Here is a 23,776-nt window from a genome sequence, read left to right on the forward strand (position 1 = left end):
GCTGAGCTTCTCCTGGTTTACCACACAGACCTGTTACTCAACTGCCTCCCACCCTTGACCCAGGCCTTTACACATACTTTTCCCTTCAGCACATAGTGTCCTTCCTACTCCATAACATGCGGATGCAAGAGATGTATACCAAGTTCCTTCCATATGCTAGACATTGTCCAGCCAGTGGTTCTTAGCCATTTTCAGGGTGGAAAACCCCTGGTACCCCTTCCCCAGAAAAATGTACATATACGTATGCAGGTTTGCTTTCAGTCTCATGAGAACTTGAAGCCATCCTTGGACCTCAGGTGAGAAGCCCTGTTCCTAAACCCTGGACATCAAATATGGGCTAATCTTCCTACTGTCCCTTATTTGGTCCTTTTTTCCTCTTTCTTTCTTCCTGGCCTCAGATTCTAAGTCTGGGCTGAAATCTTTGTAATCTCTGTACTTGTCATGGGCTCCACCCCTGCAGCCCACAGGAATCTCAAACTCAATACATGTGAAGGTAAATGGCATCCAAGAAAAGAGAACCCACAAGAAATCTTGAATTTAAAAGTACTTCATAGGTTAGCTGAATCAAAATATGGACACTCCTAGAAAGAAAATTAGAAAGCTGAATGATCAAGCTGATAAATCTCTTAAAAAGGCAATGTGGAAAAAAAGACAAGCTGAAAAAGAAGAGGGGAAATTTGTGGCACAGAGGACAGATTCAGGAGTCCCCACCTCTCTAATAGTATTTCCAGTAGGAAAGGACAGAGTAATAGTATTACTAATGGTATTTCCAGTGGGAAAGGACGAAGTACAAAGAAAAAAATATCTCAGTAGGAAACTCACATCTTTCAACTGAAAAGGGCCAGTGAGTACCAAGCAAAATGAATAACAAAAGGCGTTTATATGTACCGTGACAACTTTTCAGAACAAAAGGAAAAAGAATCTTAAAAAGCTTTAGGAGTGAAGAAAAAAAAAAAAGGCTATCAAGCAAGGAATAAAAATCACAACATAGGGGCACCTGGGTGGCTCAGTCGGTTAAGTGTCTGCCTTCAGCTCAGGTCACAATCCCAGGGTTCTGGGATCCAGCCCCGCATCCAGTTCCTTGCTCAGCGGGGAGCCTGCTTCTCCCTCTCCCTCTGTCTACCACTCTGCCTACTTGTGCTCTCTTTCTTTCTCTGTCAAATAAATAAAATCTTAAAAAAAAAAAAAAAAAGAAGAAATATACTACAGCCAAACAAATCCAAGAAAGAAAACATGGTAAGCAAAAAAAACTTGTGAAACTAGTAGTTATCTTAATAATCATTGATGTTCAATTAAAAATAAGTATCTGGTACAAAAATTCCAGAAGATTCATATGAGAGGTGGTACCTGGGCCATATCCAACAGTTTTCTGTACGTGGTTGCTTTCACCATTACTTATTCCTAAACTTTAGAGTCTAGCATTACCATGATGCCAAAATCAGACAAGGATAGCATTCACATAGAAAAAGGAAACCAGAAACTACTATCACTTACTGCATGAATAACAAAAATATCAAAAGTAAAATATTAGCAAATCAATTCCACAAAGTTTTAAATTGATAAGGTAGTATGATGAAATGTGATTTAAAATCAGTGAATCCCAGGGAACCTGGCTCACTCAGTGGGTGAAATGTGCAACTCTTGATCTCAGGGTCTTGGGTTCAAGCCCCATGTTGGGTGTGGAGCTTACTTAAAAATCCCATAATGTGATCATAACACTAATACTGTAAGGATGACAATCCTATGATCATCTCAATAAATGGTAAGAACCATGTAATATTTGTGGTAGACATCGAGTTGTACCACCTAGAACCTTCTTCAAGGAAGGCCTGGCTGCCCAGCTGTGAAACATACAGTAGCAGACAGCCTCCAGCTCTCAGCCCTTCAAGAGATGACTTAGTCTCGGATAGCTGTCTCCCCTCTAGGCATACCCTTTCCAAGACAGCCTACACCCAGTGACTGAGCACATGTATAAATCCAAGTATGTAAAAGTATATAAAAGCTTGGTCAGTCTGACCTGGTATAAGATACTCTGATAGGCACTGTTCATCCTGTTACAGGGTTGCAGCGTTCTTGTCTCGCAGCGGCAAAGAATGAATCTTGTGGACACAAAAGGGTGAAGTGATAGTTTATTAAGTGAAGGTGAGAACAGCAGGAAAGCTCTCTAGAGCAAGAGGGGTCCCTTTGTGGTCGCCAAATGGTGTAGTTTTGGAATGTTGGTGAGGTCCAGAGCTGATGGCCAAGAAAGGATTCTTTAGACGTCTTTGGTGCAAAAAGGTGATTCCATTAAAGCATAGGGACAGGACCCATGAGTAGAAAGAGCTGCACTGGGATCATGTGGAGTGGCTCACTATATACTTTCAAGTTGGGAGGAGGTTAGGGATACCTTAAGTCTCTAAGGAATTTTGGAAGCAAGGTTTCCAGGACCTTGAGGGGGCTAGCTATTGTTAGGAAAAAGTCATATATTACTCATAAAACCTTACTCGTGAGTCCCTTCAGATGTATATCGGTGGGTCATATGCTTGGGGGATGATTGCCAACATGTATCTTGGTGGGGAGTAGATATCTTGGGGGTAGAGATAAAGGAAGTTTCCAAAGGAATTTTTATATGTTAAGGTAGACTTCCAGGATCCTGGGGGTTGGGCTACAATTGCCTTTTGTCCTTAGCAAAGTGTCAACATCCAGGCAGTTGAGTCCCTAGAGGAAAGTCACTCTGCCTGTTTCAAAAACTTGTCAGTGGGCTGTAAGTAGTAAAGAAATTTAGTAATTTTTTTTTCTGCCTTTGTTTCCCACATCAATTCCAGTGCTCTCTGCTGGGTTAGTGGCAGCTTCACCGGGACTGTAACAGTTTAACTTTTGCTTCTGCCCAATTCTGCTTCCTGATCCTTCCCTTTACATATGTTGGTCCTTAATAAATACCTTGCTCTCCCAACTCCATCTCAGCATTTGTTTCCAGAGAGTCTGACCAGCAATAGTAGCATACAATCATTCCTTATCAAAAACAAAACAAAAGAGGGTGCCTGGCTGGTTCAGAGTCGGAGTGTGGACCTCTTGCTCTTGGAGTTGTGAGTTTGAGCCCTACACTGGGTGTAGAGATTACTTACATAAAGAAAAACTTTAAAAAAAAAAAAGGAAAAGAACATAGGGGCACCTGGTTGGCTCAGTCAGAAGAGTATGTGACTCTTGATCTCTGTTGTGTTTTGAGTTCAAGCCCCACACTGGGTGTAGAGATTACTAAAAAAATAAATAAATAAACTTAAAAAAAAAGGAAAAGAACATAAAACTGTGAACTTGAGATTTTTACGTAAACTCCCTTGTATTAGATAAAACATAAATATCTCTTTAAAAAACCCACAACTGTGGTGCCTGGGTGGCTCAGTCAGTAGAGCATGTGACTTTTTTTTTTTTTTAAGATTTTATTTATTTGAGAGAGAGAGACAGAACACAAGTGTCTAGTGGAGGGGCAGAGGGAGAGGGAGAAGCAGGCTCCCCACTGAGTAGGGAGACGGACGTGGGGCTTGATCCCAGGACTCTGGGATCATGACCTGAGCCGAAGGCAGATGCTTAACAGACTGAGCCACCCAGATGCCCCCAAGGATGTGACTTTTGATCTCAGGGTTGTGAGTTCGAGCCCCACATTGGATATGGAGTCTACCTAAAAAAAAAAAAATTTTAAAGCAACTTAGTAACTATATCTTTCTTAGCAAAAATGTTTAAAGGTAAAATATTAGAAACCTTCCTATTAATGATAGGAACAAAGGTAAAGATGCTTTTGATCATGATTACTGCTTAACCTTTTATTGAACATGGTAGCCAAGACAATAAGACCAATAGGAAAGGAGGAAGGGAAAGAAGAAAGTAGGAGAGGAAGGAAGAAAGAAAAAAAGAAGGAGATAAGGGTGCCTGGATGGTTCAGTCGGTTAAGCATCTGCCTTGGGCTTAGGTCATGATCCTGGGGTCCTGGGATGGAGCCCCACGTCGGGCTCCCTTTTTGGCGGGGAATCTGCTTCTCCCTCTTCCTCTGCTGCTCCCCCTGCTTGTGCTCTCTCTCTTTCTCTGTCAAATTAATAAATAAAATCTTTTAAAAAGGAGGGAAAAAAGGAGAGAGAGAAATAAGACAAGGAAAGAATAAGTGAAAGATTTAAATACTAAAAATTAAGAATCCAAAATATCACAATTTTCAAGCAATCCAAATGCCTACTTTGAAAATTCAAGAAAATCAGTTGAAGACCCATTGAGACTAAGAAGAAATTAAGTAAGGAGATAGGCAGAAGAACTATATCCAGAAACAATAGCTTTTTAATACATTAACAATAACCAATTAGGGGTGCCTGGGTGGCTCAGTCAGTTAAGTGTCTGCCTTCCGCTCAGGTCATGACCCCAGGGTCCTGGGATCAAGCCACACATCAGGCTCCCTGCTCAGCAGGGAGTCTGCTTCTCCCTCTGCCCTTCCCCCTGCTCGTGCTCCCCCTCACCCAAAAATATAAATAAATAATCTTAAAAGAAATAACCAATTAGAAAACATGCAAAAAAAAAAAAAGAATCCTATTCAGAATAGTAAGAAAACCCGTAAGATACTCAGGACTAAATCAAAGACCCATGGGAATAAAATTATAAAAATTCAAAGGCATAGGGGCGCCTGGGTGGCACAGCGGTTAAGCATCTGCCTTCAGCTCAGGGCGTGATCCCGACGTTATGGGATCGAGCCCCACATCAGGCTCTTCCACTATGAGCCTGCTTCTTCCTCTCCCACTCCCCCTGCTTGTGTTCCCTCTCTCGCTGGCTGTCTCTATCTCTGTCGAATAAATAAATAAAATCTTAAAAAAAAAAATTCAAAGGCATAAAGGAAAAACCAGTGTAAAGACAATTCCTTGGATGCAAAGAGTCAATATTGAGGATATCAGTACTACCCTTAAGTCAATCTTAAAAATTCAGTGCTCCCCAGTGGATTTAAAAATTTTTTATTTTTTAAAAGTATTTTATTTATTTAGAGAGAGAGAGCAGGGAGAAGGGCAGAGGGAGAGGGAAGAGAGAATCTCTGTACTCCACGCTGAGTACAGAGCCTGACTCGGGGCTCAATCTCATAACCTGAGATCATGACCTTAGCTGAAATCAAGAGTCAGACGCTTAACTGACTGAACCACTCAGGCGCCCCAACATGTTTCATTTTTAAAAATCCACTGGACAGATGCCTGGGTGGCTCAGAGTCCTGGGATGGAGCCCAGTGTTGGGCTCGCTGCTCAACAGGGAGTCTGCTTCTCCCTCCTCCCCCCACTTGTGCCCTCTGTCTGTCTCTCAAATAAATAAATAAAATCTTTAAAAAAAAGTGAAACATGTTAACCTGAATCTAAGGTTTATACAAAAGAAAAATTGTATGAGAATGGCTAAGAAATTTCATACATAGATATCATAAGGATATCTTGTTCTAGTATATATAAAAACAAACCACGAAGCTGTCATTAAAACTCTGGTATTGAAGCAGGAATAGGCAAATAGACCCTCAAAACAGAACTGAGAGTCCAGATAACAGATCCATGTATACATGGGAATTTAGATCATGATAAAGGTACTTTTCTAAGTAGTGAATAAAGGATGGTCTTTTCAATAAATGGTATTGGAACAACTGATCTCAAATTAGAAAAAACAAAACTAGACTCTCTACACACCCTACCAAACACAAATTGAGGACTGATTAAAGAGGTCAACCTATTGGGGCGCCTGGGAGGCTCAGTCATTAAGCGTCTGCCTTCGGCTGAGGGCGTGATCCCAGCATTCTGGGATTGAGCCCCACATTGGGCTCCTCTGCTGGGAGCCTGCTTCTTCCTCTCCTACTCCCCCTGCTTGTGTTCCCTTTCTCACTGGCTGTCTCTCTTTCTCTCAAATAAATAAAATCTTTTAAAAAAGTAAATAAAGAGGTCAACCTAAAAAACAGGACTATAAGATATAAGCCTTTCGTACATATCCTTTTAGGAACTTTTTTATACATCTACAAATATATATATATGTATGTATATATATTTAATAGGTTTTATTTGTCAGCGAGAGAGCACAAGCAGGGGGGTAGCAGGCAGAGGGAGAAGCAGTCGCCCCACTGAGCAAGGAGCCCAATGCGGAACTCGATCCCAGGACACCAGGATCACGACCTGAGCAGAAGGCAGACACTTAACCAATTGAGCCACCCAGGCTCAATATCTATATATATATCTACAGCCATACATACATACACACACACACACTTACACAAATCCTTTTTTATTAATGAAAAGCTATTGTAAATATTATTCTGCTTTTTCATTCAATGGAAGGTGCTTCTATTATCTCCATTTCACAAATGAGAAAACTGTCATAGAGAGGTGAAGTTCCTTACCCAAATTCACACAGCTAGGAAGTCACCAAACTGGGATTCTAACCCTGGGCATCTGGATCCAGACCCTACCTCTATAGGCCTACAAGACTAAAGCCTGTGATTGAAAGCTTTGAGGGGTTTTGAACAGGGAATTGACACGTTTTATGCTTTAAAAAGATCTTTCTAGATAATGTATAGAACAAATATAGTAGCATGGGTAGAAGCATGGTAACTAGTTAATTGCTCACATCCAGGGACACATGATGGTGGTTTGCACTAAGAGCAGCAGATGGGGAGAAGTGCCAAATCAGGACATATCATGGAGGTATAGAATTACGGATTGAATGTGGAACTGGAATTGGAAAGGGAAAGAAGAGTCATAGGAGACTTGTGAATTTTTGGCCTGAGTAAACAGAAATAGTGGCATTACTGAGCTGGGACACACTTGGGAGAATGACCAGTTTGGGGATAAAATTGAGTTTTGTTTGGGACTTCAAATTTCAGGGCCAATATGACCTCCAAATAGGGTGTTGAATGGAGAACTGAATATACTGAATGCGGAGTTCAGGGAATCAGGTAGGGCTAGAAAGAAAAACCTGTAAATCCTCATTGTGTTGGAGGTCCTTGGGCAGAGACTGGATGAGATTACTAGGGAATGAATGTAGATAGAGCAGAGGACGAAGATGTAGTGACTCTCCCGTGTAGTTCTCCTCACAGCAATTTCATACTTATTTCATGATTCCTCTAATTTTTTCATCTCTTACTAGACCAAAGCTCCTAAACTGCAGGGACTGTGATCTCCTTCCCCCACCATTATATCTAACAACATGGTGCCTGGCCTTCAGCCGGGCTCAAAGAATCAAAGGCATTTTTAAAAGGTGATTTGGCAGTATGAGCATAGCAGTTGACTCACCAATTCCATTTCTAGAAATATGACCCCAAATGTTCACATCTGTGCAAAAAGAAGTATGTCCAACGGTGTTTATTGCGGCATTATTTGTAATTGTGAAAAACTGGAAACAGATGACCTGCAAAGGGAGCATGGTCAAATGGATGACAACACATTCATATTAGAAAATACTGAGGTGGGGTCCAGCACTGTGGACAGAGGGTAGACTCTGGAGCCAAACCAGCAGGGTTAGATTCTCAGGTTGGCCACTTCCTAGCTTTATAATTTTGAGCAATTATCAGAACTTCCTGTGTCTTAGTTTGCTCATTGGTGGAATGGGGGAGAATAATAGCACTTTCTACTAAGTGAAAAAAGAAGCATTTTATAATATTTTGTTACTAACAGAAAAAAATATTTGTGTAAATGGGTGTGTATAGCTACGAATATAGATATATATGTAAATGCGTAGAAAGGATCGGACAATGGTAACAACCCCAGAGAGGGTAAAGAGAGTCGAAGTGAGTTAACGGGAATATTCACATGTTGCTATCAATACTTTTGTGTTAATTTTTTGCAACTTTAATATATCAATATATTAGTTGTGTAATTAAAATCAATAAAGATGAAGATGAAAGCTATATGTATAAGATATATATATATATGTAATATGTGATATGGCAGATTATATTTTCCAAAGATGGCTACACCAACACATATCCCATTCCACATGCTTTTCTTACAATGTGATACAATGTTGGTTTTCCTCTATCAAGGGTGGGCCTTCATTTCTTTCCTTCCTACCTGAGAGGACATTTGTAACTGCTTGGACCAAGAAAATGTGATAGAAGTAATGCTGTCTGACTTCAAAGGCTAAGTTATAAAAAGAGATACAACTTCCAACTAGCTCTGTTTCTCTTAAGACACTTCTCCTTGGCACCCGGCTTTCATAGAAACCAGACCAACATGGAGAGGTCATCTGCATATGTGTTCTGGCTAACAGCTCCAGCTAGACTCCCAGCTGACAGCCACCAAAACCACTGGATATATGAGTAAATAATTTTTCCCACGATTCCAGCTCCTTTCAAGTCTTCCAGCTGAGGCCCCAGACATTGAGGAGCTGAGATAAACCATTCCCACTATGGCCTGTCTGGATTTCTGCATATTTATTTTGAAAAAGTACTATCATACACATTTAATTTCTTATTCTTATCAAAAATACCTTTCCTTGTTAATAGATGCCTTAGTACAGCATCATTGCTAATGGTTTTCTTTACTGTATATTTTACCATAATTTAACAAATTTACTTTTGGACATTTTGGATGCTGCAAACATTTTCTACTTGAATCGGCATTCCAAAGCACATATATGTGCACATATTTTTATGCATATCCTTAAACATTTTGGCTTAATTCTTTTTTTTTTTAAAGATTTTTTATTTATTTATCTGACAGAGAGAGAGACAGCCAGCAAGAGAGGGAGCACAAGGCAGGGGGAGTGGGAGAGGAAGAAGCAGGCTCCCAGTGAAGGAGCCCGATGTGGGGCTCGATCCCAGGACCCCGGGATCACGCCCTGAGCTGAAGGCAGACGCTTAATGACTGAGCCACCCAGGTGCCCCTTGGCTTAATTCTTAAATCTCTATTTCCTGGAGAGAAATTGCCACTGGTTAAAAATATTATCATCAGCCCAATAAATGTTTATGTAATAGAGTAATATTGAAAATAAGGTTGGATCTGTGCCCTTAAGAAACTCACCTTTTGGGGTGCCCTGTGGCTCAGTCAGTTAAGTGTCCAACTCTTGATTTTGGCTCAGATCATCATCTCAGGGCTGAGACTGAGTTTCCGCCCAGCGCGGAGCCTGCTTAAGATTCTCTTTCCATCTCCCTCTCTCTTTCTTGCTCTCCCTCTCTAAAACAAACAAGCAAAAACTCACCTTTGGCAAGAGAAAAACAGGTGAACAAATAAATACATAGGATTCCAATATATTGTATGTAAACCCATGTGCTTGACATATGAACAAAGTCTCTATTTTGCAAATCCAATAATTGTACAGACTTACTGTTTCCTTTTATTTGCTGGAGATCATTTATTACCAGTAACCTAAAATGAGAGCTTCTAATTCAGATTTCATTTACAGAAAATATATTTTAGGTCCTTTGCTAGTATCATAATTTAAAGGAATATGTTTTGTCAAAACAAATGAAATAAGCACATTGAAGTTTAGTAGCCTTTTATGTTGCTAACATACATAAGATTCATAATCCTACAATTGTTAGTCATTGCTATTAATTTTCATTCCAAATTAATTTGGGCTTTCTAATATTTGTTTCTTTTGCGGGGGGGGGGCTTTCTAGTATTTGCGCCTTATTTAGGAAAATGCTCTTAGTTAACCTGGAAGCTGAAAACCATGTATAAGAAATACACGAATACACGCAAGAAGCAAGAACTAAATAAGAGAGCTCGCTACACATAGATATTCTGAATATCAGTACATACACGACTTGTGTATGGGTGGAAATAGTTTGGGTTATGGGAGGACTTGCACAGCCAGGATGCTCCGTAACATCACCGGCTTCACACCCGCATTGCCACTTGTGCAGCAGCAACTTGAGTGAGCCTCAGTGGCTTTTCAGCCACAATACTTGGCAACAGGTCCTAGAAGTAACTGGCTGTCATAATGGCACATACTTCCTAGACTGATGAAACCGTGTAGCAAGACAAATGTGCAATTTAGGAAACAAAATCACGATTCTATCTTGTACGATGAATGGGAAGCTGGAGAACTGGGTGGGCCAGGCCGCGGAGAGTAAAGGGAAAGCCCGGCGTGGTATCTGCGGCTCGGGGGCCACCCGGCGGCGGCCTGAGAGTCTAGGCAGAAAGTCCCGGCCCGGCGCGGTGACCTGAAGCCCCAGTTCTTCTTCCACCAGATAGCGGCCGGGAAACAACAGTCCTTTACCACTCCACGGACGTATGTCTTCTGTGTGCACTACACTCGAATACACACAGTGAAGCGAGCAGTCCATCAGAAAAACACTGGTTAAAATTATCCCAGCGGGCGGCGCCGGTAGGCGAAAGCCGGAAGAGATGCCTTGACCATTCTCCAATAAACCGACTCCTCTCCTCCGCTGCCTCCGGCAGCCTTGGGCGCTGGCCATACCGGGTCACACGCGGGATCGGAGAGCTGACCCGCAATAAAGCGTTGGCCAAGGGACGCTATTACCCAGCACCAGCCGCGACTTCGGCGACCGCGGGTCGACCCCGGGCCGGAAGTGACGCAACCGCACTGAGCACTTCCGGAGCTGCGGAGTCGGCTCCGCGGGAGGAAGGAGCGCGGGCCTTGACCGGCGTCGGCCCGTCGTCTCCGCCGCCGCCTCTGCGCCTGTGTCTGACACCTCTGGCCCGGCCGGACCTGGTCTGGTCCGCCCGGGCTGAGCGGCCGCGGGCTGCGGCTCCCGGTAAGTGTGCGGCGCGGGTCGCGGCCTTGTTTACCCCGCCGGGTCGGGGAGGGGGGTGGGCTCTCCGCGCGCCTCCCTAGCCCGACCGGGGCTCCGCCTTCGTCGCCGCCCGCGAGGCCCCGGTGCCCCCGGCCGCCGGTTCCCCGTCTCAACACCCAGCGCCGCCCGCGGAGGGGCGACTGAAGGCTACAACCGGGGCGGGCGGGCTCCTGGCGTCTCTCCGTTTTCCTCCTCACGCCGTCTTCCCAGCTCCCGGAGAGGTCGGAGGCCAGCGCCTCTGACCGACTGGCGCCGGCGCATCGGGGCCCTCCCCACCGGGCGCGCCGGGGATACGCGCCGCCTCCGGGGCTCCCCACTCTAGTCATCATTCGGAGCCCTTGCAGTGCCGCCCGCACAGTTAGTTAACGCTCGCCTGCGAAGGGTCCCCCTGCGCGAGGGCTCCGTGTCCTCGCGGCTGTCCCTGCGCCTCGGTAGAAACGTGCGGCCCAGGAGCTTCGCCGCGGTCTAGCCGGACGCCGCTGTGTTAGCCGCGGGAGAGACAGCCGTGTTGTCGGATGACTTCACCTCTGTACTGATTGTTGCTCTGTCCCGTAGAACTTTCTGCCACAATGGACATATTCTATACTTTTGTTCTTAAGTTAGGGTATCCACTAGCACACGTGGCTGTTGAGCATTTGACTTATGGCTAGTGCGACTGAAAAACCAAATTTTAGGCTTTTATTTAACTTTTAAGTTAAATTTTAATAACCACACGGGGCAAGTGTCTACCTTATTAAACAGAATAGTATAGTGTAGGGTTTTGAAACTAAGTTACTGATTCATATTTTAAAAGTGCTAAGTAGTTTTCTTGGGAGATGTAGCCTTAGTAAATAAATGACCATTTAGAGCCAAATATTATGTCTGGAGTAAACATTTCACACTTGCCAAAAAAGTGTTCTCGTCAACTTTAAACTGAGAGAGAAGTCTTCAGTTTGGATCCTTTAGCCCAGGATGGGTGTCACGTCTCCTGAACATGTGACTTTGGCTCTGGGGAAAAAGTAATTTCTATTACTCTTTTTCTGTCTGGGGTAGAGGGATAATATTTAACATCCAAAGGAAATCAAAGCGTTGTCATCAGTTCTGTTAATAAGGCAATAACATTCTGGCCCCTTTGAACAATGTCAGCAATCTTTTGAGTAGAATTAGGGATATTTAACTTTGAAAAGATAAAAAAATAAGTTTCTTTGGTTTTTTGTTGGTTTTTTGTTTTGTTTTGTTTTGTGTTTAATCCGGACCTAGAACTCCCACTAAGTATGAAATGAGAATGATTTCTTTCTCTTTTTTGGAGGGAAGTATGAAGTTTTCCCCTGCTTCTTGAGTATTTAGTTGGTGAGAAGCCTATGGGCATCCTCTAAGTTCAAATCGTGGGGAGAAATCCAAAGAAAGTGGAAAGCATGGTCTTCTGTTTGTTGTGGTTCTGGAGGTAGCTTTGTGGATAGTGTTAGGTTCTCTGGGAGGGTGGTGGGAAGTGATGAATCCCCACAGCCAATAGATCTGTTGAAGTATTGACTCTGGGTAACACCGTTTGCCAGCAGTGTGATCCTGGCAAGTTACTTAACCTTTTTGAACTGTGGCTTCCTCATTTTTAAGAAGGGGATGATAGCCACTTTGTAGGGTTGTGAAGATTTAATGAGAATGAGTCAAACCTGAAATTGGCTCTCATTAAATGAGAGCTAATATTGGTAGTGAAATTTTGTAGATGGGAGCAATATTTATGAATTTTATTTTCCCAGTAAGCAGTATCTTAAATAAAAATACAGGCTAAAGAAAAAAAGATCTTAAAAATTCAATTATTCTCTACTATTTTAGAAATAATCTTCTATAATCATTGTTTGGACTTTGATTTTCATTTGGTTTATATTTACCTATGTTTGAAGTATTTTTTTTTTTTGGAAGTTATAAGTTTTAGTTTTCTGAGAAATCCTAAAGGATAAAGAAATAGACATAAGATTTCTAATTGAGTAAGCAAGTAGTTCTTGGATTTCTGAGAAATCCTAAAGGATAAGGAAATAGACATAAAACTTCTAATTGAATAAGCAAGTAGTACTTGGATAGTATTGGATAGTGAGATCTGTATCTCTGAGCATGTCAGATGGCCCTTGAGCATGTCAGCTGAGAGGCGGCAAATGGGTGTTAATATTGCCTAATGGGCATCCTATTGGGGACATTTTTTATTTCAAAATTATTTTTTAATGAGTGAAGTGAGATCTGAAATATTGACAATATTTTGTGCTAGATTATCACCATGGAAGTGACTTTATAACAAAAGTCTCCTTTAAGTCAGTTGCAATTTACTTTGTCCACTTCTATGCAACATTTAGGATTGAAATTGTGCTAGTTAATTTAGGGAATCTGAACCATAGGAATAAGGTGGTAGGTTTTCAAACTGAGGGTGGGAATTGGGTATCTATTTACATCACCAGTATTCTAGGTTAAATAATTACTGGCTGTTTACTTTGAATACTTTCTTTTTTAGAAGGCCATGTAACTGTTTTCAGTATAGTGACATATATGTTTCTGTGGGACTTAGAAGAAAATAATTTCATAGTTACTCTAGTCTCTTGCTGCTTACCCCTTTAAAAGTCTTCGCTTGTTAAAAAATAAATTTGCAAAACCAGGATACCAACTTCAAAAATATAAATAGAATTTTGTCTTTTCATTTTAGATGGAAATTATATGACAGAATATTTGGGGTGACATCTTGAAAGATCTTCAAGAATTACAGGTATTTTTAATTTAAAGATTAACTTTTTCTCCTAAGGGAAAAGTACCATAGTTCATTTGTAAGTAGGTGGTTCTACCATATAAAACAATTTGTTAAAAGTCAAACTGCAAATATTATATTACTGCTCTCTCATTAACGTGATTTTTAAAAAATTGGGCATTTATGGTTATCATGTCAAACTTAGATTCACTGATATTTTTATAATATTAAAAGGTGGCTCTGTAGTCCTTTATACTGATTACATATTAACTACACGTTCTTTTTTTTTAACACATTGATTTTAATGTGTTTTAATTTTTATTGTTTGTCTTAATTATGGTTGATTTTTTGAGAGATTATCTTTTTTTTTTTTTTTAGATTTTTTTTTTTTTTTTAGAGAGAGAGAAAGCTCGCACCGCGAGAGCAGGGGGAGGGGTAGAGGGAGAGGGAGAGACTCTTAGGCAGACTCCCCGCTGATCTCACAACCCTGAGATCATGACCTGAACCCAAATCAGAAGTTGGACACTTAACCGACTGAGCCCCCCAGGCACCCCCTTGAGAGCTTATCTATTTCAAATAGACTTTATATATACTTCTGTATTTAATCCAGATTTGGTTATGTAAGCTTTTATATACCATCCAATCCAGATGTTCTTGCATTTTAAAGTCCTATTAGTTTTTAGATTTAAGTCACTATTTAAGGGATGCCTGGATGGCTCAGTGGGTTAAGCGGCTGTCTTCAGCTCAGGTCATGATCCCAGAGTCCTGGGATCAAGTCCCGCATTGGGCTCCTTGCTCAGTGGGGAGCCTGTTTCTACCTCTATTGCTGCTCCCCCTGCTCATGCTTGCTCTCTTGCTCTCTCTCTCTGACAAATAAATAAAATCTTAAAAAAAAAAAATCACTATTTAATACTGTTTCTTGCAGATGATTGCTTGAAATAATACTTGTGCCGGAAAGATAATGGGTATTTGCCAGAATCTTCTCTGTATATCTATAGTTTTCCTTCACTGTTGGATCAATTTCTTTGTGTCAAAGTACCCCTTTTAAAGAATCAGTAGAATCCTTTAAAACTGAAAAATCAGTTAACTTTGCAGACTAGAGGAGGATGTTGAAGAGTTTTGTAGCTTTTGTTTTCTTTACTAACCATGCACCTGTTTTCCAGATATCTGAGAGTGATGTCTGTGAAATAGTGGTATTCTTTTCCTAGACGTTGTAGTGGAAAAGAACTGTCATTTGTGTACCGTCTGTGTCACTACTCAGTGGGGCATAATTGGCAAAGAGATTTTAAATTTTGGTAGCTCAACCTTTAGGGTGCTTCCCCTGTGGGCCTCCAACTGTGGGGTTGTGCCTCTTTCTTAAGGACTCCTGCAGGAAGGATAAGTCCTTGGGAATTTGACCCTTTGACATGGAGTAGACAACCTTCCTGACTCTTTCATGCCAGGCCCTTCATGTGAAGTTACCATTATTAGCTGCTTCTGCCCCTGAAGGAAAGAGTTTCCCTTAGATAAGCCTGGGCAGGGAGATGATGGTGATGTTTCCTCTGAGACCAGAGTTGGAATAGGCCATAATGGGCATAGGACCAGGCTATGCCATTTTGATTCTTCATGGTTACTGTTAAAACTTCTCATAGTGAAAGTAAGTAACACTTATTTTTTTCTTTTCCTTCCTTAGAAGACAAAAAACACTAATGCATTTGAGAAAGTGGTAAAGTTTGGGGGGAGGGAAAAAAAACTGCTTTCCTGATCTGCAACTTGGCTGGATGCTAAGATGTCTGTGGACATGAATAGCCAGGGGTCTGACAGCAATGAAGAGGACTATGACCCAAATTGTGAGGAGGAAGAAGAGGATGAGGACCCTGGGGACATAGAGGACTATTACGTGGGAGTAGCCAGCGATGTGGAGCAGCAGGGGGCCGATGCCTTTGATCCTGAGGAGTACCAGTTCACCTGCTTGACCTACAAGGAGTCCGAGGGTGCCCTCAATGAGCACATGACCAGCTTAGCCTCTGTCCTAAAGGTGAGCAGTGTTGTCAATTCCAAGTGTAATTCCCCCAATTAAATCTAAATACAAGCTGTTGCTAACTGATGTCTCCTCCAGACTGATTGAATGAATGGCACTGTAGTGAAACCAAATTTAGGTATGTGTTGGATTAGTTGGACACATTTGATGCTTTGTTTTCTAAAATATGCATATTTAAGGCCCTCAAATTCCCAAGTTACTAAGAATTAGAAAGGAAGTATGGGGTAGATTCAGGATAGACTGGAAGTACATAGAAGCAGAATTATGTAGATTAACACTGGTTTCAGAAAGTGAGTCTTACGAAACTTTATGAGGTAAGATATGATTAGCCTCAGAATCACCATCCTCTATACAACCATTTGTGAGTTTCTGGCAAATGTCTTGAGAGGTACCCAGGATGTGCCCTGAATAATCAGTGCCTCTGGCCTAACTGAACTCCAGTGTTTTATATACTAATGTCTAATGTTGAAAGAGATTTTAGCTTGTATTTTCTTGATTTTGGGGGAGTTATATGAAAATTTTAGAGTTGGTTATTCCAGCAAGAATCTTATTTTTACCACTTAAATTAGCATGCTTTTCAATCTTGCACCTCAGGCCAGTTATTGTCCTTACCATGTACGTTTTGTGCTATGTGATATTAGACTAGAACATAGTACACTCACATAAAACACTATGTACTATGAATATTTTTATGGTCATTTAAACAATTTCCCAGCATGTTTCTTTCTCCTCTAATGTTGGCCATTATGTGAGAGTGGGGACATTTCTCTTATTTCACTGTTTTCACTGCCCTTCCTTCAGGAACTGTTACGTGGATCTTGCTATCTGCTTAAATTGAAGGTCAAGGGCACATTGGCATGAGTTCAACCAAATAAGTTTCTTGATAGTATTTAAATGGGAGTAACTAAGGTGTGCCGTGTGTGATCTCTATAGAAGCTGCTTTATCTACTAGTTTAGATACTAGTTTACTACTAGGGATTTTTTTCCCCAGGTGGTCAGCAAATGCTCGCTAATACCTTGGATTTGGATACTCAGGGCTTTATTAGCAGTTGGTAGCAAGTTGAAATCTACAGCTTTTTTTGTGACTCGCTTCTGGAAGGGTTGCAGACTTCTCTCTTGTGGTCAGTAGAAAACTGTGAAGAATGGGGACCCATTGGAACCTCTGGATTTGGGATTTCTACCCTAGCTTGAGCAAAGGTGCTGGGACCTCTGTTTCCAGAGGACGTTTCCCTGGTGGAAAAGGCATCAGATCTCTTCCTCACAGTGCACACACCTCTCTATCTGGTCAACTAGTTTCTTTAGCTTTAACCATATTATCAGTTTATACATAGTGTTGGCATTTAAAATTAGAAAAGGTATCGTCAGGTGTGTGGCTATTGCTGAATGGCATCAGTTGACTAAGTTCATCAGATGTTCTCATCTATGCGTAAGAATTTTCTTCCTTCTGTGCTGACTTTCCTACCCTGATGGAGGCAGCTAAGGGGCCCAGACACCTGTCCTCATTTTTTTTTTAATTGTGGTAAAATACATGTAACATAAAATTTACCCATTTTACATTTTTCCTTGGTATTAAGCTGATACGGGGTCAGCCCTCTGGAAAGTCTTCTCCCCATAGAAAACCCTCCCTTTCCTTCCTCACCTTTTATACCCTCAGGGCTCCATCAGAGTCTAGCTTGTACTTTTCCTGAGCGAGCGTTCTTGAGACCCCTACAACACAGTGGTTGCACCTTCCTTTGTTCTCAGTGCCCGAACATTACAACTCATGGATATCATGTGTATCAACCGCTTTATGTTGCTTTACCTTTTCATGTATTTTTGCATGATCTCTCCAACTAGATTGTCACTTCATGGAGGGCAGGAACTGCTTTGTACCTTTTCTCCCCCATCATTCCTGTCACAGTGTTTCATTCATAGTAGGTGTTGAATAGTTTCTTGGATACTGTGAATTTTGTCAGCTGTTGATGACAATAGCTGATGGTGTTGGTGTGAGCTAGATTCCCTAGTCCCCCTCCTGTACATCCTTCTCTGCTATCAGGAAAAGGCATTGTTCTGACCCTCAAGATCATGAAAAGAAGGAGCAAAACGAACTGGTATAGAGATCAAGAAATAAAAAGAGATGGAAGAAAGTTGAAACACAAGGGAAGGGTTAAAGAGAAAATGGGGCAAAGGGGAAAATGGTCCATGAAAATTTAGATCACGGTAGAAGATAGATTTTTTCCCCCACTCCCTAGACCTCACTGAGAAGCATGCTAATAACCATTTTCTTTCTGGAGCTGGGCAGCAAGGATGCTGGCTCTTCTGGTGGCTTGGCTGCACATAAAGGGACTCAGTGGTGTTTTAAGTAGTTTGGGAATTTGACCAAAGAGGCTAGGCAAAAAGAGTTTGGTTAAGAATAAAGGAGAGGGAATCATATACAATCTTTTTTTTTTAGGCTGGCTAAAAACTAACGTTTTTATATTTGTAATTAATATTTTATGAGACAGGAGGCAATAATTTAAGTGCAGCATTTACAGAATGGTGTTTATTGGTGCTTTGACTATTCTGGCTCCCCTGTTGCATATGTATCTGAGAGTGGAGATCAGTGGTGATCATCCAGATCACCACTGATGTCCCCCATTGATCATGGTACTATTCGTACAACTCTGTGACATATCAGGATGTTTAATTCTTTCATATGATTTAGGTGCTATTTGGCTGGTATGACATGTATGTGGTTTAAAATTATAGCCATATGAATAGTTGTTTATGAATGAAAGCTAAGTTTGAGGACTGACTTGACTTTTTCACTGATACTCATGTCTGTTTTACTAATTGTGTGTTCGCAGTTACCTATGGATGAGGCATTGCTCAGCATAAAATTAAACTTTTTGTTGCCTTCGGAGATTTGATGTCTCTTGAATATTAAAATTTCAATTGTCTGGGACACTGGGTTTTTGGTTTAGTGAGGGCTCAGGGTAACTTTCTGTATGTGTTGTAAGACAAGTCCATAAGTAAGTAAGATCATTAATTGAGAAAAGAAAGTGTCCAGGAAATCAGATTAAAGGCTAAGGATAGACAACAGAGAAAATGCTTATCTGTTATTGGGGGGAAACTACTGGTGTTCAAATAATGAATGACGAAACGGAAGCATCGTTTTTAGAATGAGCTGTCATCTTACACAGATAGGATACAGCTGACCCTTGAACAATGGCGGGGATTAGGGGTGCCAACCCCCACACTGCCAAAAATCCACGTATAACTTTTGACTCCCCCAGAACTTAATACTAGTAGTTTACTTTTGACTAGAAGCCTTACCAATAACATAAACAGTCAACACATATTCTGTATGTTTCATGTATTAATACCAGATTCTTAACAATAAAGTAAGCTAGTGAAAAGAAAGTCATAAGGAAAAGACATTTACAGTACTGTATTGTAAAAAAATTGTGTATAAGTGGCTCTGTGGAGTTCAGACCCATGTTGTTCAAGTATCAGTTGTAGTCATTAGAGATTAGATGATTGCCAGGTGAGGTATTATGTGGTAGGAGGGGGAAAATCTCTGACAAATATTTGTCGTGATTGTGTATGTCTTTAGGTCTTAAGGAAAGTCTTTAAGGAAAACAAAGTTAACTTTTAAAACCCTGTATTTTCATATGAAACTCACATGAAGATTATTTGATTGTTATCTTATAGATGAGAGAGGCCTTTTCTGGTAATAACAGACCTTTTTATTGCAAAATATGTAGTAGTAAGCCAAGAAGAATTTTGTCATTCAGTGAGTCCTGTTAGCGCTGTTCCGTCAAACTCCTGAGGCATTTGCTATCAAGCCCTTAGGAAGAGGCTCAGCCCAGATAGTCCAGGCCAGCTTTCATTGGTGATGGGCCAGAGGAGTCTCCCGCATACTATTCTGCTCCTCTCTGCAGCCTGCTAGGGGTGTGGGCAGGAGAGGAGAAATGTGGTTCAGGGCCCCACCCGAATGCATAAGAAAAGAGAAGAAATAGTCCACTTTGGGCTAGATGCAGTCAGTGGAGCCAAAGTGAGCTATCTGAGCTTTGTGTTACAGGAGAACTTTGAAGGTAGAGTAGAAGGGCAGTGCAGGTAACGCAAGTCAAGTCCAAGCCCCACAGGTCAATACGCATGGGGATGGGAAAGTTACCTTTTGAGCTACGGCGGGAAACTAAGAAGCATAGGTTAAAGGGAGTAGTATGTGGAGGATTGTGAATGCAGCCTGGGATGTCTTTACTGTTAGAGTTTTTAAACTTCTTCATTGCTTAACTGCTCTGTTCACTTCTTAAGCCTTGTGTTCCTCCAGATAGGATTGGAGAAATACGCTGGTTATAATGAGTGTTTTTACCACAGTTCTTGCTTTAGGAATTGCTGTATTAATTGCAGTAGAGCTAGGAAAATGTTACACAAAATACTTTATTCTGCCACCCTCTTGCTTGAATTTATTTTAAAATCTAGTGTTTGATATTCAGCAAAATGTGGCTGGAAAATCTCTCATAAGTCTTCTTCCGCGGATCATTTTTCCCCTTTGTAGATGAATCATAATTAGTTTTCAGGGCTTCTGACTCCAAGTGCAGAAGTCTTTATAGCCTCGTGTTCAAACAGTCTCATTTCTATGCATTTGTTACTGGTAACATGAGCAATTGATGTTCTTCACAAAATACCTTACATTTAGTCTTTCTCTTAAGTGGCAACCAAGTTTTGTATAATATCTGGAAAAGACTTTAATTTTACTTATGTCAGCTTTTTTGTATCCTGATATAGTGGGATTTTAGACCATTTTATTTTTATTTATGTATTTGTTAATGGTAATTGTTGTTTTTTTATTACTATTAATGGGAAAGTATCCTCAAGCTGGGCCTGGTAACATTGAGTGTTTATGTGCTGAGCAGCCATCTGATTTCTATTTTTATGACCTGATGTCAGGTTTCTTTGCATGCCTGTATCTCAGTAGAATCTAGATTAAAATCCTGTGTTTCAAATAGTTTCTTGTTAGTGGGTGTGTTGACATACTTCATGATGCCTTACTGTGGAAATCTGATGTGTGTTTTACTGATGTACAAATTTATTTTTAAAAGGGAGATGAGAAATGTCCAGAGTGACGTTGAGAATTGCCTAAGTACAACTAGTGCTACAGTTGTCCGTATCTTGCCAGTTTAGAAAGGTTATTGTCATCATTGACTTTGTGTGCTCACTGTGCACCTGGCACTGCACACAGCATGTTTACTGCCTTCCAGAAAAGAAGCTCTTAATCAGATTCAAGGCTAGCTTTCATTCTAGTCTTTTTCTTGTGCTTTCACGCTATCGTAGGAACTGTGCATAAGCAAGGGGTGGTCTTATTTTAAGATTTATTTATTTTAGAGAGCACACAAGCAGGGGGAGAGGGAGAGAATCCCAGCAGACTCCCTGGGGAGCCCTACAACACGGGCTCAATCCCAGGACCCCGAGATCACTACCGGAATCGAAATCCAGAGTCAGCCGGGGGTGCCTGAGTGGCTTAGTCGGTTAAGCGTCTGCCTTCAGCTCGGGTCATGATCCAGGATCCTGGGATTGAGCCCTGCGGTGGGCTCCCTGCTCAGCCGAGAGTCTACTTCTCCTTCTGCCTCCCCGCCCCCCGGGCCCCACACTCACGCTCTCTCTCTCAAACAAATAAATAAAATCTTAAAAAAGTTGGCCGTTCAGCTGACTGAGCCACCCAGGCACCCCCTCAGTGGGTGATTTTAATCCCACATTTGTGTTCTAATCCTTAACTTATTTATATTTAACCTTTTATTGTTGAAATGTTACTATAGTATTTAAAAAAGAAATATCCTTCATAATTTCATTAACCTAAAATAAAAGTTTTCTTCCTTGCTTGTAATCCTTCAGGTCTTACCCGTATTTGTATATAATACTACTGTGCTTCAATTCATTCATTCAACCAATATTTATTAAGCACTTAACTGTGTGCCAGGCACTGGAAAAATAGCATCGAACAACATAGGTCCCTGCCCTGGCTGACGTTACATTCTGGTAATTGCTATGTACATGTATTATATTCTGCTTTTTTCTTATATACAGGCATGCCTCAGAGATGTTGCAAGTTTGGTTCCAGACCACTGCAATAAAGCATATATCACAATAAAGCAAGTCAAATGATTTTTTTTTGTATCCCAGTGCAAATGAAAGTTATGTTTACACTATACTGTAGTCTATTAAGTTTGCAGTAGCATTGTGTCTATAAAACAATGTAAATATCTTAATTAAAAAATACCTTATTGCTAGAAAGTGCTAACCGTCGCTTGAGCTTTCAGCAAGTTGTAATCACTAATCACAGATCACCGTAACGAATATAATAGTAATGAAAAAGTTTGAAGTGTTGCTAGAGTTACCAAAATGTGACACAGAGACATGAAGTAAGCAAAAGCTTTAGAAAAAAATTGTACTGATAGACTTACTTGATGCAGGTTTGCCACAAACCTTCAATTTGTAAAAAACAAAAACAAACAGTGTCTGCCAACTACAATGAAGTGAGGTATGCCTGTATTTTAAGTATTTCCCCCTGTTTTTATTTCATCCTCATAAATTACTTTAAATGGCTGAATATCACATCATCATACTGAGCCGTAATTTGCTCATACTTTCCCCGTTGGGCGTTTAGGTAAGTACTATTGTGTTACCGTTCTTGGGGGCCGGTTATGTTGCTGTGAACACTTTCATGAATATGGCCTTTGTGTTTGTTGGACCTTGGCCAGAGCCTGGGCTAGTGGTCAGATGGTTGGGCTCCATTCCCTTTTTTGCCATTTAATATAATGTGGCCTTGGGCAAGTTCCTCATCATATCTAAGCTTCGGTTTTCTCATCTGTAAAATAATGATAAAAATATCTCCTTCACTGCATTAAATGAGATAATTAATGTGAAGTGCCTGTCACATGAATGTTCAAACAAATGGTCATGGTGGAGGCAGGGCAAGTGCAGGACAATGGGATTGTTACTTATTTGCTCTGGTTCCTTAGAACACATTCTTAGGATTGTGCATTTTCAGTGATAGACTAAAAGCCACATTGAGGAAGGTTCTGGGTGACATATTGCTGATCGTGTCTCCGAATGTGCATGTGGTAGATGGATCATGTACTTTGGATTTTTTTGTCTTCATCCAGAGCCTCTGGTTCCCTTCTTCTGGGGCCCACTGATAAGAAAAGTAAAAGTAACACAATGAATTTTGAATTGGAACCAGGAAAAGGATGAAGGGGACTATAGCTTGTCTGTTATTCCTACATTTTTGGTTGACTGCAGTGTTTGGTCTTGGGCCTGCTTAGTTGGTTTTGAGGTTCTTATTGTTGGGGCATCTCCTTGCTTTAACTTGTGCTCTGTTCCAGTCTCTCCCGTTTTTTTGTTTTCCTAACTTCACCTTTGCCCCTACTGCTCTAGGAAAAATTTGACCGATTAGATTCCTCTGCCCAAAAGAGGGAAGAGTTATAGGAAAGATTTGAGAAAGGTACAGAGTGAGATACAGGAAGCTTCTCATCTTGCTCTTCCTAAAATGTGTCTGTGCTGTGGCTTGATTACTCAAATTGACATGAATTGTCAGAATTTGAAGCTTTTGTTGTGTTCCCTTTTCTTTGAACTGTCACGAACCTTTATACACATGAAATGGTTTTACTGTGAAAACCACAAGTTATCAATCATAAACATAGAAAAAGACAGGGAGAGTGAGCAAAAGGTTGGTTTGGAGATTTTAACAGAGCAGAGCTGTTCTGATAATCATGAACAAAGTGGTCTCCATCTGAGAAATTTGCTGTCTTTGACTAGCTGTTTCTTTCCTGGCCAGTACATGTGCTACTCATTCTCATTTCTTTTATCCCTTACTTTAGGCTCTCATTTTCCAGAGTCTGTAGATAGCGTTGTATCCTTTTATAAGAAATAATTCCAATGCCATCAAACTTAGCTTCCTGGATTCTCTGTCTTAATTGGTGATACCACCATCCATCAAGCTGGAAGCTGAGGATTTACCCTTGAATCCCTTCTCCCACGAAGCCCTCCCTGTTCCCCAGTCAGTTGGGCACTCCTGTCTCTCTACCATTCTGTGCATGTGTCTTGCTGTGTATTTATGCTAATTGGGAACTGTTGTTTGTAAGCCAGGGCCTAAACTCTTTGAGAGTTGCTTGTTGATCTGACTGAGTCAGGTCAAAAAGTGCAAAAGTTGAGAGTTTAACCCCAGACCTCTACTTCTGTATGTTCCCATTTGTAAATAGAAGACACACTTATCAAAGGACTTCCATGAAGCCAGCTGAATTCTGAACAGAGGCAGTATATACCCGGTAGATGTATGGTTCCCAGCTTGGGGTGCATCTCAGAATTA

At 41.1% G+C, this 23,776-nt stretch overlaps 1 protein-coding gene and 1 long non-coding RNA gene across 6 annotated transcripts in view; one reads left to right on the top strand and one right to left on the bottom strand.

The window, feature by feature from the left end:
* Nucleotides 1–3,782: 3,782 nt before the first annotated feature.
* Nucleotides 3,783–9,070, bottom strand: LOC130543658 (uncharacterized). Its single transcript, XR_008959157.1, has 2 exons — nt 8,988–9,070; nt 3,783–4,056 (listed from the first exon to the last, which is right to left on the bottom strand). It is a non-coding gene; the product is annotated as an uncharacterized LOC130543658 (long non-coding RNA).
* A 1,457-nt stretch (nt 9,071–10,527) lies between these two features.
* Nucleotides 10,528–23,776, top strand: part of ARIH2 (ariadne RBR E3 ubiquitin protein ligase 2) — a 48,121-nt gene continuing 34,872 nt past the window's right edge. The window contains exons 1-4 of one of the 5 annotated variants that reach the window (XM_044384834.3): nt 10,581–10,687; nt 13,392–13,451; nt 15,103–15,447; nt 21,496–21,560. In XM_044384834.3, coding sequence (XP_044240769.1) covers nt 15,199–15,447; nt 21,496–21,560 — 314 coding nt within the window. In that variant the 5' untranslated portion in view covers nt 10,581–10,687; nt 13,392–13,451; nt 15,103–15,198. Of the gene's footprint in view, nt 10,688–10,779; nt 11,725–13,391; nt 13,452–15,102; nt 15,448–21,495; nt 21,561–23,776 lie in introns of those variants that run through there. The other 4 variants (XM_057312073.1, XM_026500791.4, XM_057312074.1 and 1 more) reach the window with 4 other exon arrangements.

The sequence above is a fragment of the Ursus arctos genome, unplaced genomic scaffold, assembly GCF_023065955.2.
Source record: "Ursus arctos isolate Adak ecotype North America unplaced genomic scaffold, UrsArc2.0 scaffold_14, whole genome shotgun sequence".
In the NCBI taxonomy this organism is placed as follows: domain Eukaryota; kingdom Metazoa; phylum Chordata; class Mammalia; order Carnivora; family Ursidae; genus Ursus; species Ursus arctos.